General features: G+C 36.9%; 1 protein-coding gene across 3 annotated transcripts in view; it reads left to right on the top strand.

The window, feature by feature from the left end:
- Window positions 1-15224, top strand: part of LOC132139039 (ras GTPase-activating protein 1-like) — a 35376-nt gene that overhangs the window by 13772 nt on the left and 6380 nt on the right. For all 3 annotated transcript variants that reach the window (XM_059547724.1, XM_059547722.1, XM_059547725.1), the window contains exons 2-19: window positions 965-1117; window positions 2439-2574; window positions 2742-2812; window positions 3884-4001; window positions 4110-4141; window positions 4940-4992; window positions 6041-6191; window positions 6956-7034; window positions 7132-7255; window positions 9833-9989; window positions 10210-10297; window positions 10981-11061; window positions 11394-11551; window positions 11639-11715; window positions 12578-12750; window positions 12917-13076; window positions 13974-14116; window positions 14645-14760. In XM_059547724.1, the coding sequence (XP_059403707.1) occupies window positions 965-1117; window positions 2439-2574; window positions 2742-2812; window positions 3884-4001; window positions 4110-4141; window positions 4940-4992; window positions 6041-6191; window positions 6956-7034; window positions 7132-7255; window positions 9833-9989; window positions 10210-10297; window positions 10981-11061; window positions 11394-11551; window positions 11639-11715; window positions 12578-12750; window positions 12917-13076; window positions 13974-14116; window positions 14645-14760 (2070 nt within the window). The remainder of the gene's footprint in view (window positions 1-964; window positions 1118-2438; window positions 2575-2741; window positions 2813-3883; window positions 4002-4109; window positions 4142-4939; window positions 4993-6040; window positions 6192-6955; window positions 7035-7131; window positions 7256-9832; window positions 9990-10209; window positions 10298-10980; window positions 11062-11393; window positions 11552-11638; window positions 11716-12577; window positions 12751-12916; window positions 13077-13973; window positions 14117-14644; window positions 14761-15224) is intronic.

Raw genomic sequence — 15224 nt, 5'->3', positions numbered from 1 at the left:
CACTTCCTCTCCACCACATCAACAACACACACACATATGTGCTGACTTTTGTACTGTAATTGACTGTGCATTTTTTGTCATGTTTGAAGTGTTAATTGACTTGCTGTTAGTTTCTGTTTGAATGACATTAACTGCAGCCAGAGTGAATCTAAATAGTGTAAGCACATATGGACCATGAAGGTTTTTCTTTTTTCTTTTTTTCTCTTCCTTTTTGAATTTTTATTAGAGGACACTTATGCTTTGTTGGCTTGGCAAGGACACATGACACAATGGTTAATAGACTTTTTGTAGGGTTAAGCTAAATAAACCTCAGCTCTTGTCTTTTACTGTCTGTCTTGACTGTTGCAAAACACTAAAATCAGTCAAATCAATCAAATCAATCAAAAGAGTGTTTTTTTTCTACAGGGATTGAAAATCTCTGAAAAATTAAGCGGAGTTGTTAGAAAAGCTACTGTTTAATTTAGAGAGCTCCATGTTTTTGATGGCTGAGGCTCTGCAGTAAAAGCTTTTTACATTTTCTCGCTGTGCTGAGGCTCCTTTTTTAGAGCATTATTTCACTTTGGATATTTCCGCATGAGTTTTTGTCAAGAGAAATTCTGCGTCCGGAGCTCTGTCATATCTCTGTTGAGTGAGAGGGCAGCCTGCATGCTTTTCTTTTTAAAAACTCAAATAATAAAAAATAATAATTCTAATGCAATCTCTGCCAGATTCTTTTTTTTTTCTCAGTTACTGAATCATAGCAAAGGTTTTTCTCAAATCTGCAAAGTGCTTTGGAATAGAATGTACTAAATATAGGCTTGATTATGTTAGCAGGCCAAAAAGAGCCTTTCAAAAAGACCTACTTCAGCATTTTCAAACATTCAGGGCTGCTTTAAAATTAATGCTGATGGACCAAATAGAGGAAGACACTAAAATCTGATTTGCTGTCGACTAACTTCCGTCATCTGTGCTTGCTTTCTTTCAGATGGTACCATGGAATGTTGGACAGAACCATTGCAGAAGAGCGACTGCGTCAGGCTCGGGTACCGGGCAGCTACCTCATCAGGGAAAGCGACCGCCGGCCTGGATCCTTTGTACTGTCATTTCTCAGTGTGACCAATGTGGTCAATCACTTCAGGTGAGCTGGGCTGTCAGGATCAAGCACACTGAACATTGCCCCAGTACATTCACATATCTAAAGACCAGAATATTACAGAGACCACATAGCAATTCCCTGAAAACCCACTCCAGCACTATAACATTGTGGCTGCACATTATAGCTTTCTCATACGGTTGACATTGTCATTTAGTTTATACCTGAAAGAGGGAATACATCTGTTAATTCATAGTTACTGTTCAATTCATGGTTCCTGATTTGGTGCTCAAGAAACATTTCTTATCAATGTTGAAAACAGTTTTGCTGTTTAATTTATTTGTAATTATTATATTTTAAACTGTGATGCTTTTTTCATAATTGTTTTGAGTAGAAAGCACAAAATAACTGAATTTATGTGAAATAGTGAAGTGACATTCAGCCAAGTATGGTGACCCATACTCGGAATTTGTGCTCTGCATTTAACCCATCCGAAATGCACACACACAGAGCAGTGAACACACACACACACACTGTGAGCACACACCCGGAGCAGTGGGCAGCCATTTATGCTGCGGCGCCCGGGGAGCAGTTGGGGGTTCGATGCCTTGCTCAAGGGCACCTAAGTCGTGGTATTGAAGGTGGAGAGAGAACTGTACATGCTCTCCCCCCACCCACAATTCCTGCCGGCCCGGGACTCGAACTCACAACCTTTCGATTGGGAGTCCGACTCTCTAACCATAAGGCCACGACTTCCCCCGATTTTTTTTTTTTTTTTTACATTGAAGACATCTTTATTGTCCCTTTTACTCATTTAATACATATTTGCTGAATAAAAGTATTAATGTCTTAATGCCCCAAACTTTTAAATGGTGAGGTATGTTTAAACATCAAGCAGACACTTTAATCCAAACTAATTACAAATGAGGGACATTGCAAGCAAATAATCATAAGAGGCGACCATTTTTAACAGTGCTCAATGCCAAGTTCCAAGCATAGGCAAGATTAGTACACAAGCTAGAGCAGAAGTAAAATATAGACAGATCACATTTAAACTCTGTATACTTAAGGTATTTATAGCAAAGGTTACAGTTCAAGCCATTTTTCATCTATAATGAACCAACTTGTGCAGCTCATAATGACACAAACAATAAGCAAACAAACAACTCTTCCAGTAATATATCAATTTTAATTCTCCATGGCAAATTCTTGAGAGGCACATTGTCTTTGTTGCAGTTGACTAAAGCTCTTACATTTCAGTGAACATGCAAAACTTGTTTTACAACCACTACAAGTGCTTATGTGCTCCTGTTGTATTTGTATTTGCGGAAAGGCAAAACCGTTTCTGCTTTGTGTGTGTGTTCAGGATCATTGCAATGTGTGGAGATTACTACATCGGTGGACGGCGCTTCTCGTCCCTGTCAGACCTCATTGGTTACTACAGCTATGTGTCTTGCCTACTGAAAGGTGAAAAACTGTCATCTCCAGTGGCTCCCCCAGAGGTACGATCAGAACTTCTAATGTGCTTTTCGTTATTTGTTGCTATATCTGAGGTTGTGCATCCAGAAACACGATTACGTTTTGTTAATCTGTCAGTGCTGATCATCATAGTGGTAGTATGTGCTGTGGCCCCTTGTGGTGCTGCTTTAACATTACATTCTCCTTACAGCCAGTAGAGGACAGGCAGCGAGTGAGGGCCATACTTCCATACACCAAAGTGCCAGAAACTGATGAAATCAGGTATAAAAACTCTCTCTCGCATTTCAGGATTCAGACTATCTTCTGCATGTTTGAGGTCACAAAATATAGTAAATCCAAGCATGAATCTCAACCATATTGTTTGCAATTGTAGTTGCAGAATAAATTAAATAATGCAACCTCTGTGATACAATACAAAGTCTGTGTTAACATTTAAAATTATTGTAATTAATATTAGGAATAATGCCAGCTTCTGTTATCCTCTAATCTAATACTTATCTTTAATGATTTCCCCTTTAAGGTTTGGGAAAAAAAGTATTAAAAGTGTAATCTAAGCTAATGAGTCTAAGTGCGGGTCTAAAAATGACAAATGATGCTGTTTCCAACCATTTATGTATAAGAAGACTTTCCTTTGGCCTCATGCAATATTAAAGTGTGCATTACACTTTAAAATATCAGATGAAAGTCATTTTCAGTATTTTTGCATGCTATTTTAATGAGTATTTGGACGTGGTTACTCATTCCATATACTTAATAGAAGTGAAGCTGGCAGACTTGGATGCAGTGAAGGAGCCTCTAGTAATGGGCTGCTGACAGAAATTAGCTGTTAAATAAGGGAGACATCAAAAATGTGTAGAGCTGGGGTTCTCCTGGACCAGGGATGAGATGATTCGCCTGAGTAGCTGGTTGAAATAAACTTCTTCCTCTATGGTGTTCAGTGGCTATTAGAGAAAGTTACAAAAAGTAAGCAATTTAGATTGCAATAAAAGCTGGAAAAATCCTGTGTATCGGACTAAGTCCCCTCCCTAAATGTAAACATTTCAAGCTGCCTTATAATTCTGAAAAAGCAATTTCAAAATATCATTAAGTATTACCTCTTACAGGAACCCTCTAGTAACTTCATTATTTGAGAAATTTTAGAAACATTTCACAATTATTATTCCTGTTACATTCAAAATGCAGAAGCTTTTTCAAAAAGCTGATCTGAAAAATAACAAGCTTTTTATAGTCTTTATAATCTTAAACAGTTTGTTGATCTGTATGCGATCATTTCATTCTATCGTTCAGTTTTTTCTCTTCTATATAATCATAAACTTTATTGTCTGTCTCAAGTTTTCTCAAAGGAGACATTTTTATCGTTCACAATGAACTGGATGATGGTTGGATGTGGGTAACCAATGTTCGGACAGAAGAACAGGGCCTTATCGTGGATGATCTTGTGGAGGAGGTGGTAAGTGTCTCTGAGCTTTTGTTTTTCGAAAGCTCCTTACAAAAGATTCCAGTAAACTTCCTGTCGATTCACACATTGATTAATAGATTGATTTGAATTTATTGTCAGGGACGAGAAGAGGATCCCCATGAGGGAAAAATGTAAGTATATATATATATATATGTGTGTGTGTTTTTTTTTTTGCCATTTTTACCTTTAATTTGATAGGACAGTAAGTTTTGACAGGAAGCGAAGCGGGGTGGGGGTGGCAGGATCGGGAAAAGTCCACGAGCTGGGAACTCGGGACACTCGGGACACCCAAAATGTAATTGGCACACTGCCTACGGGACTATCGCGCAAACCTGTTCTGCCCTTATAATAGCCCTCTAAAAATGGGAACTGGCGAAACATTTACTTAAAAAAAAATAATAATAATTTATTGTGATTGTATATTTTGCCTATTTTTTTTTTTTTTTGGTCCGAATATATGTTTACTTTTGAATAACTGTCAATAGAGAAACATGCTTTTTGCCCTCAGAATGGTGTTTTACAACATCTACCATTAATTGTGAACTGTCCATGTTAACCAGCAAAAGCTTGTCCTCTTTGTCTAATACTAATAATCGTATCCAAATTGACCAAAATCATGAAGTGAGAATTTTCTCTGTGACCCACTTGTAGTTTCACATGTATATCTCTTATGCCCAGTTAATTTTAGTTCATTGTACAATAGCAGAAGAAACCTGCAGAATCAGGGGAAAATATTGCACTTATGTGTATGAATCTGAGTGTTTGAGCCTCAGGCTGTTGATTTGATTAGAGAGCAGCTTTGATAGAGGCCGGTTTGTGACCGTAGTAGGCTGCTCTGACTCACAGGGCCTGGGGTGCTGCCCTCTCTGCCCTGCTTGCTTGTGTCTCATTTCCTGTTTCCTCTTGTTTTTCCTTTTTTATCTTCATAGCTGGTACCACAGGAAGATCAGTAAACAAGAAGCATACAACCTGCTAATGACAGGTACATGAGTGTGACACAAACCACTGGCTGTTACATGTTTGTGTAATAAACATTATAAAAAAATATCTGTGATATCAGATGATGTGCTGCAACCAGACAGCAATGAATTTCACTAACATATTTTAACTTTATTAAAGTAATAGTTTCCTCCTAAAGAAAAATGTATGATTATTTTTAAATGTGTGTTTCTTCGCAATTCTGGTTTTACGTCTCACAAATTTTTTTTTCCGATGTTATCTCGCCAATCTGACTTTTATTTCTTGCAATTGCAAAACTACATATCGCATTTACTACAGATTTTAAAGTTATATCTCACAATTCTGAGATTATATCTCGCAATTTTGCAATGTGAACTTAAAGTTGCGTGATATAAATTCAGAGATGTGAGGAAAAAAGTCTGTGAGAGTCAAACTTCCAATTACCTTTTTTTTATCCTGTTTTATTCTGTGGCAGAAACTGGCTTCTGTAATTATTTGCCAATATTCAATAAAAAAAATAAATAAAAAAAAAAGTGTTCGGTTGATATTGGATATTTAATTATACATGTTTGTTCTCTATATTTAGATTACCTTTGCCTTTATCTAACACTCACTTAAAGTTAATCTTTAATCTTAATTAAAGTTAATCTTTCTTTAGCAAATGCCAAAGTGAATGTCCATTTATCATACGCTAGTCTTTTGTCTGTTATTAGCCAAAATAACTGTCTGCCTATCAGTGCATTTACTCCTTCATGTCATTCCAAACCCACTGAAGTTATAGAATTGTTTTGTGGCAGGAACAGACTTTTGCACTTTTGATTTATGAATGCATTAAAGGCTTCATTATAAGGCATTATATGCATAATTTGTAGTAATTGTAGTAATTTTTGACCCGTACTTGGCTTTATTAGCTTAGATTACACACTCTTAATACTTTTTTTCCCCCAAACATTAAAGGGGAAATTCATTAAAGATAACTATTAGATTAGAGGATAACAGAAGCTGGCATTATTTAAACTTCCAATTAAATCTGTTTTAAAACACCTCTAATATGCTGCTTCTCTGTTCAGTTGGTCAGGTCTGCAGCTTTCTGGTCAGGCCATCAGACAACACACCGGGCGACTACTCCCTCTTCTTTCGTACCAATGAGAACATCCAAAGGTTCAAGATTAGCCCCACTCCCAACAACCAGTACATGATGGGAGGGCGGTACTATGACAGGTAGGACTGCAGACTAATGCTTTAAAGTGCCAATACTTGAAAGCATCCTGTGGGGTCTGCCTGAAAACAGAACCTCATACCTCATATCCTGCTCTGAAACACCTATTTGCCTTCCCATCTTATAATACAATACAATAATTCACTGCCATGACAACATAGTTGTCTGGGATTTTTCCTGGTGAGCTCACCAACAATAGTAACAGAATGTGTGCACATACATAATGGCAATATCCAACCAAAAACATAGCAATACCACGCAAAGCAGTTAGCAGAGGGCACCATGTTGGATTCCATCATCAGGAAATGGCAGTGTTTGCATATTGCACAATGATCGCTAAAAAAGGATTTTAATTTTTTTTTACAATTATGATATTAATGATTTGGTTGCAAAGATTAAAAACTTGCTCCAAAACTGTATACAAAAGAACACCTCTAACTTAAGTGTTTGATTATTACATAGATAGGTGAATAATTTATACATGCACAAAAAATTTTTTCCATTAATTTGCATGCAAACCCCATTTATACTCACACTTATAATAACTAAACAGATTTCAGTCATATACTCTAAAAATATGCCTGTCCAAATATTTTTGCTGCCTGATGCTGAACAAAGCATTTTAGAAATTAAACCCGGTCCCATATATTATGCTGCAGAGCTGATTTAATTAAAATGTAACACTATGTAATTTTTCACATAGTAATAAAAGCCACTCAGCTTTACATTTAGCTGGTCTCTAATTAAACAATGCTTTTCCTGGCAGTGTTGATGATATTATCGAACGTTACCGAAAAGAGCAGATCGTGGAGGGCTACACTCTAAAAGATCCTGTCTCGGTTCAGGTAAATGAAAGCTCATACCAATAAACTCAGATATATTAGATATCGCTGAAGATAGTCTCAATAATAAGCATAATACTGTGTCCTTTTTGCCATCTAGCAAAAAGAGCAAGTCCTCTCTGACTTTGTCGACGGCAGAGAAATCTATAACACTATTCGACGGAAAACAAAAGATGCTTTCTACAAAAACATTGTCAAGAAAGGATATCTTCTCTTCAACAAAGGTACTGTAGGCTACTTTAATGACTTTTTACTTGTTATCAGGCTCTTTGACACACATTTGTTACATTTGAATTCAGTGCTCAGTCATTCTCAGTGGGACGAGAGGATGTGGGTAATTTGTAGCACATAAGCCCCATGTGAGTGTGGTTTTGTCAAACCATGACAGTCTTTGATCACCTGTGAAACGCACAGGAAGACTCATCACAGTCAGCTCAGGATCAGCTACACAGAACAAACAGCAAAGCTTTTACCTGAACACAGCTGTCCTGTTCATTGACAGTGACTTTGCTTAATAAGAGATTCGGCGCTCTGTGGGGTGTGCTCACTGATCAAAGGCTATGAATCTGAATTAGTTCTGACATCTTGTCTGGTTAGTATTCAGCTGTTTGTATTTAATATTCAGGGGGTTTAATGTGTGCTAAAATCTTCATGTCTCAAATCCTGGCTGCATTATACAGGCTCTCCATGTACAAATTCAATTTCCTCTTAACAATTGATGATAAGAATAAATGAGGTAGTGAGTATCTGTTTGTTTCGTAAGTATTTTAGTCGATATACACCTCTTTGTGCATTGCCACGTTTATTTTTATAGAGTTCTGATTCGGGCTTGGTTGTTTTAATCCATTGTCAATTTCAATCCAGAAATCTTTTAGTCTCTTGCTGTTTTCAGTTGATGCATGAACAGAACTTCACGAAACATGAACTGCAGGATGCGTGTCATCCAACAGTCACTATAAGCTTTTGTGCTGTTAGTTGTGATATAAAACAAAGTCTTGGCTTTCAAATTATGCCAGCTTTATCAGGAAATTTGTAACAATTAATGTTTTTTTGGTACTTAACGTGGCATGACAGATCTACTAGTTACAGTACCAAATAAACAAGAATTAACATTATGAAATATGTTAAAAGATACAGTACAAATTACAGAAATGCATCATGTCTCATTTAATCAGTCAGTTTTTTTTTTCTGCAGAAAAAGGGCGATAAAACAGTTAAATTCGCTCAGAAAAGTCATTCAGTGTCTATGAACTTGATGGACTTTTCCCCTTAAAAAAATTGACACATACTGAACCTGATAAATAACCAACTGACTCAATATTTAAATAATTCTAATAAAAATTTGACTCAAATCAAGAGCTTGTGAATCAAATTGAAATCTGTTGTTTCTTGTTGACATTAAAGGGTTAGTTCACCCAATAATCAAAATTATGTCATTAATAACTCACCCTCATGTCGTTCCAAACCCATAAGACCTCTGTTCATCTTGGGAACACAGTTTAAGATATTTTAGATTTAGTCCGAGAGCTCTCAGTCCCTCCATTGAAGCTGTGTGTACGGTATACTGTCCATGTCCAGAAAGGTAAGAAAAACATCATCAAAGTAGTCCACATGACATCAGAGGGTCAGTTAGAATTTTTTGAAGCATAGAAAATACATTTTGGTCCAAAAATCAAGACTTAATTCAGCATTGTCTTCTCTTCCGTGTCTTTTGTGAGAGAGTTCAAAACAAAGCAGTTTGTGATATCCGGTTCGCGAACGTATCATTCGATGTAACCGGATCTTTTTGAACCAGTTCACCAAATCGAACTGAATCGTTTTAAACGGTTCGCGTCTCCAATAAGCATTAATCCGCAAATGACTTAAGCTGTTAACTTTTTAAATGTGGCTGACACTCCCTCTGAGTTCAAACAAACCAATATCCCGGAGTAATTCATTTACTCAAACAGTACACTGACTGAACTACTGTGAAGAGAGAACTGAAGATGAGCCGAGCCAGATAATGAACAAAAGACTGACTCGTTCACGAGTCAAGAACCGGTTGCATCGGTTTTCGGATCACAAGTACACTAGCACAGAATCAGTTCCGAATCAATCACCAAAAGAATCAGTTCGGTTCAGACGTGTGTCAGACACAGTCTCTGTGTGTCAGTCTGCTTCACGCAGTAGTTCAGTTGTTCTCTTCACAGTTACATCGAGTGATTCGTTCGCGAACCGGATATCACAAACTGCTTTGTTTTGGACTCTCTCTCACAACAGACACGGAAGAGAAGACAATGCTGAATAAAGTCTTGATTTTTGCTATATTTGGACCAAAATGTATTTTCTATGCTTCAAAAAATTCTAACTGTCCCTCTGATGTCACATGGACTACTTTGATGATGTTTTTCTTACCTTTCTGGACATGGACAGTTGACCGTGCACACAGTTTCAATGGAGGGACTGAGAGCTCTCGGACTAAATCTAAAATATCTTAAACTGTGTTCCCAAGATAAACTGAGGTCTCACGGGTCTGGAACGACATGTGGGTGAGTTATTTATAACATAATTTTGATTATTGGGTGAACTAACCCGTTAAGCTGTTGCTGTATTTCGTATTCAGCTGGTTTTATGTGTAGTATAATATTTTATTATACAGGCTCCTTGTGCAATAATTAATTTACTTGACTTTTAAATTCATGACATAAATTAGATGTTCTCCCATGGTTTGGCTGCTTTAAACAGAATTTTTACACAGAACTGTTCAAGTAGATTAATGTGTCTGAAGCATCTTGCTAACATTTTCACTTGTACTTCCACAGGTAAGGGTAAGCGCTGGAAGCATTTGTACTTCATCCTGGAGGGCAACGACGCTCAGCTCATTTACTTTGAGAGTGAGAAACGAGCCACCAAACCCAAAGGACTAATCGATCTGAGCGTTTGCTCTGTGTACGGTGTCCACGACAGTCTGTTTGGCAGGTATGCAATTGTAATGCAACTCAAGTCCCTGGTGTCTTTAAATCTGATCTTTGTTTGTTTGCAGATGCGCTTGGTATGATATTTTGCATGCATATTTTGAAAGACGTTTCTAAGATTCAAACATTTAAGTATAGCTTAAGTGTCCACAGTGTTTGGGGCCAGTTTACCGAGGAGCAATATTGATGTACTTGTTTCATGTTGATGCTGTTTTTTTGTCCAGGCCAAACTGTTTCCAGATTGTGATTCAGCACTTTAGCGAGGAGCAGTACATTTTCTACTTTGCTGGGGAGACACCTGAACTGGCACAGGTACTACATATCTCTCTCTCTCTCTCTCTCTATCTCTATCCATCCATCCATCCATCCATATATACTAATTTGAAAAATGTACAAATCTATTAAAAGTAAAAGTTCGCTTGGGCTACATTAAATACAGTAAAGACAGTCAAATATTTTTTTATTTTACAAAAGATTTTCAATTTGAATATATTTTAAAATGTAATTAATTCCTGTGATGGCAAATTCTCAGCAGCCATTACTTTAGTATTTCATGATAGTTTACAAATCATTCTAATTTTTGGTGCATTAGAAAGATTTCTTATTATTAACGATGTTGAAAACAGTTGTGCTGTTTAATATTTGTGGAAACCATGCTACATTTTTTTTCAGGCTTCTTTTATGAATAGAAAGTTCAGAAGAACAACAATTATTTGAAATAACAATTTTGTAACAGTATAAAAGTCCTTACTGACACTTTTGATCAATTGAACACATCCTATCTTAATAAAGGTATTAGTTTCTAAAATAATAATAATAATCTTAATTTCAAATGTACCCCAAATTAAAAAGAAAATAAGACACTACACACTAAACAGATTTGACAAATGCCACATAATTGTTACTGCTGAGTTTTACTGCATGTCTGAACCAAGTCTGTGTAAAAGTGTTAAATAACAAAGTCATTAAACAAACCTTGTGTCCTGCATTCACAGGACTGGATGAAATGCTTGCAGACGTTCTGCAGTAACCTTAGGAAACCCTTGCAGATCACATTCAGCAAGCGTTTGCGTCAGGTAAGAGAGAAGTCTCACAGTTTTCATTAAATGCCAGCTTCCGTTCCCGTAATCATGAGTTAAGGTGTTCGGATGACTCTGAATGTGCTGTCAGAAGGGTACACAGCTGAGCTGTCTGGATGCTGGTGAGCAGGATGATGAAAACCGCTTTCAGAGCACCTGATCCCAGTCACGCAGTTTCGGCTAAATCTAAAAAGAACATCATCATCTTCATTACCACAGGCATATTTTTAGAAAAGAGCTCCACATGTCATCTGCCTCTGACATCTCATCACTTATTCATAACGGAGCACAGACAAATCTAACGTTTACATGTCATTCTCTTACCTTAGGTTAGCAGTTTAGTCCTGTATGTGGAGGAGGCCCACAAACTTCCCATCAAACACTTCACCAACCCCTACTGCACCATCTCGTTGAACAGTGTGCAGGTGGCCAAGACTCATCCTAGAGAGGGACAGAACCCTGTGTTCACCGAGGAGTTCATCTTTGAGTGAGTTCATTGTGATTCTAAAGACTCATTTGGAGGTTTTGAAAGTGATGCTCGATTAAGGTTCTGATGACTGTTCTTCTCTCACAGTGACTTGTCGAGTGAAATCAACAGATTTGAAATAAGCTTAAGCAACAAGTCCAAGAAGAGCAAAGAAAGTGACATCTGTGAGTATCATTGCCTCTTGATTTCCATATAATTAATTATTGTATTAAATGTATTTCGAGAATACCTCACACTGGGTCCAAAAATTAACACTCTGCAAACAATTTGAGATACTGCGATGAGATACTGACTAGATTTTTGTTGTTATTGTTTTTGAATATAAGGATGATTGTCTGACTGCAAACAAGTTAACAAGTCTTGGTGTTAACCACACAAAAATAAAACGTACAAAATAAAAATCTATCCAGTAAGACTTTTGTGTGGCAGGTGGGGCAAAAAAAATATATATATGTGTGTGTGTGTGTGTGTTTATAGATTCTATTTTTTTATGCAGTTTATTCCTGTGATGACAGCTGAATTTTTTTGTCTTCACTGTCACATGATCCTTCAGAAGTCATTCTAATATGCTGATTTGGTGCTTTTATTATTAACATTTATTAATATTATTATATTTGCTAAATATTTTTTGTTGAAACCATTATGCATTTTTTTGGGAAATCTGAAACGAAGATGCATCCTTGCTGAATAGAAGTATTAATTTCTAAATTAATAAAAAGTTCTGACCCCAAACCTAGAGCAGTAGTTTATTGAATATAATTATGATTTGTGCTTGGCACTATTTATTTGAAATGTTAATGCAACTTGATTTGAGATTTATTTTTTTCATCAGTTTGTATAAGTTTTTGTCTGTGGTAATTGACTATTGATTACCATAGAGCTCAATTTCAATTTCTGCAGCAACATTAATTCGTTTAGCATCCCGTGTTGCTTTTCCTTGCAAAAGTGCGCCCTCTGCTGGTACTAGATGCAGCAAAGCAGGCCTTCTGCTCCTCTCTAATTAGTTTCTCTTCTATATTGTCTCAGTGTTCATGCGTTGCCAGCTGAGCAAACTGCAGAGGGGCCAGATGATCGATGAGTGGTTTCCTTTGAGCTCCTATGTGCCGCTGAAGGGAATTGAGCCAGGCTCACTCCGAGTAAGAGTGCGATACTCCATGGAGAAGATCATGCCTGAGGAAGAGTACAGTGAATTCAAAGAGGTGTGCATACACATGGTCATTTTCTACACTTTGCACAGAAGGGGATGTAGCCTTGTAGTTGAAGATATGATCTGATATTAAAGGATTTTAGGTTTGAACTATTACTATCACTTAACCTCATGATAAAAGTATCTTTTGCTGACATTCTCTCACTGTCCATCCCCAGCTCATCCTGCAGAGAGACTATCACGTGATCTATGCGTTGGCTCACGTGTGTGGGCAGGACCGCACCCTGCTGGCCAGCATCCTGCTCCGTATCTTAAGACACGAGCGAGTCGAAGCTCCGTTACTGAGGACGTTGAATGACAAAGAAATTAATATGGAGGGTAGGGCTCTCTCTTTGTAATATTCACAGTTCGGTATTCAACAACAAACAGATGTCACAGCTGCACTGAGGCTAGGCAGCTTTCCTCAGGCTTGTTCATCATCTTTCAGCCGCATAACAAAGCTTTGACAGTTTTATTTGTGCATTTTATACAGATCCACTTTTCAGACAATGAACAATTGTTTATGTAATAGACTGAGCAATCAGACACATTGAAAATGTGCAGTGTGTTCAGAGAAGAGCTGTCACGATCCCACTATTAGGAGTGCTGATGGTATGTGGATGAATTTTTCAATGATGGTAAAACTTTGACTCATGAATATTAATTAGATCGTGACTTGACTATGCAGGAAGGTTATGAAGCAACATTAGCATGGCCTAATTAATATTCAGAATCTTGAAAAATATATTATCGTGGTTTCCACTAGAATATTAAGAAATGTTTCTTGAGCAGCAAATCAGCATATATTAAAGGAAATAACAGGAATAAACTACATTTTAAAATATTCTACCTTTCAAATAAATTAATTTAAATTGTAATCATATTTCACAATATAACATTTGGACTATTTTTGATCTCATAAATGCAGCCTCGGATAGCCTCCATTAAAAATCATTAAAAAACGATTACTGACCAGAATCTTTTGAATAGTGGTGTAATTATAATGTAATTGTATATATTTAAATGAACAATTTAAGTATTTTCCTCTTAATTCATGATACAGTCATTATACATTTTCTACAGAATTTTAAAAGGTTTAGAATGTTCAGTATAAAAGGAATGACTAGTGTAACGTTAATTCATTGCTATAAAAAAGGATTGTGCACCTTTTTTTTTAATTTGCCATTGTTCATCGTGAACATCCCTACAATGTAATTTTTTGTTTTGGTGTTGCAGATGAAGCCACGACACTGTTCCGTGCAACTACTCTGGCCAGTACTTTGATGGAGCAGTACATGAAGGCCACAGCCACTCCTTTCGTCCACCACGCCCTCAAAGACACCATACTGAAGATCATGGAGAGCAAGCAGTCCTGTGAAGTAATGGAACTAAACACAATGATCATGTCCCTCTGTTAACATCATGCTCCATTGTGCCTCAGATCTGTAGAAGTCCTCATCTCCTTGTTCTGATGTGTTGTGTTAACGCATTCTCATCCCAAGGCGTCATATACTGACACTCTTGACATTTCGTCAACATCCTACGCATATGGCACCCTCTAGCGTCAATATGAGACACAGATTATGGGTTAAGGTTAGGGTTAGGGTTAGGGTTAGACCGCTAGGAGGCGCCTTCTGGCCCATTTTTATCTGCTTCTAATATTGACGCTAGAGGGTGCCATGTGCGTAGGATGTTGACGAAATGTCAAGAGTGTCAGTATATGACACCTTGGGATGAGAACGGTCTGGTTGTGTTCAGTGTTTTCTGAGCCAAATCCATCAACATGTTCTCTCAAAAGCCTTGGGCAAATCGGCTTTTGTTGGGTTTCTGTTGAATAGTGAATAAATTAAACTAGCAGTCAGAAACCCTTTCCCTCATGTGAAGTGTTTTCTGGTCTTCCTCCATAGCTGAACCCGTCTAAACTGGAGAAGAATGAGGATGTTAACCTGAATCTAGCTCATTTACTCAACATCCTGTCTGAGCTGGTGGAGAAGATATTTATGGCTGCTGAAATCTTGCCCCCGTAAGCATGATACCACACCACAGTGCTTTGTCCTATCAGCATTACTGCCTTGTAATACAAAGTTATAAATGTGGTACTGTACTATTTCCCATGGCATCAAGTTTCATTAAAATAATTTCTATGTAGGGTAGGGATGCAAAAAAATTTTTTTTTTTAAATTAAATTATATTTTATTTGCCAAATATTGAATATTTCTAGGTCAAGATTATATATTTAATTTAGATTTTGAATTACTCATTTAAATGGACAATGCAAGAATATTAATTCTTTAACCGAAAATGTTCTTATGTAATAAACACTACTAGTAAAACTTTTAGGATTGGAGAGATTTTTTTTGTGTTTTAAAAGTAGTCTATTATGATCTCTAAGGAGCAATCTATTTGATAAAAAATACAGTAAAAACTTTAATTTTGTGAAATAATATTGCAAATAAAAATACATGTTTTCTGTTTTATTATATTTTA

This window comes from Carassius carassius, chromosome 4, assembly GCF_963082965.1.
Source record: "Carassius carassius chromosome 4, fCarCar2.1, whole genome shotgun sequence".
Lineage (NCBI taxonomy): Eukaryota > Metazoa > Chordata > Actinopteri > Cypriniformes > Cyprinidae > Carassius > Carassius carassius.
Note: the sequence above shows the minus strand (reverse complement) of the source record. Positions and strands in the feature narration are given on the sequence as shown.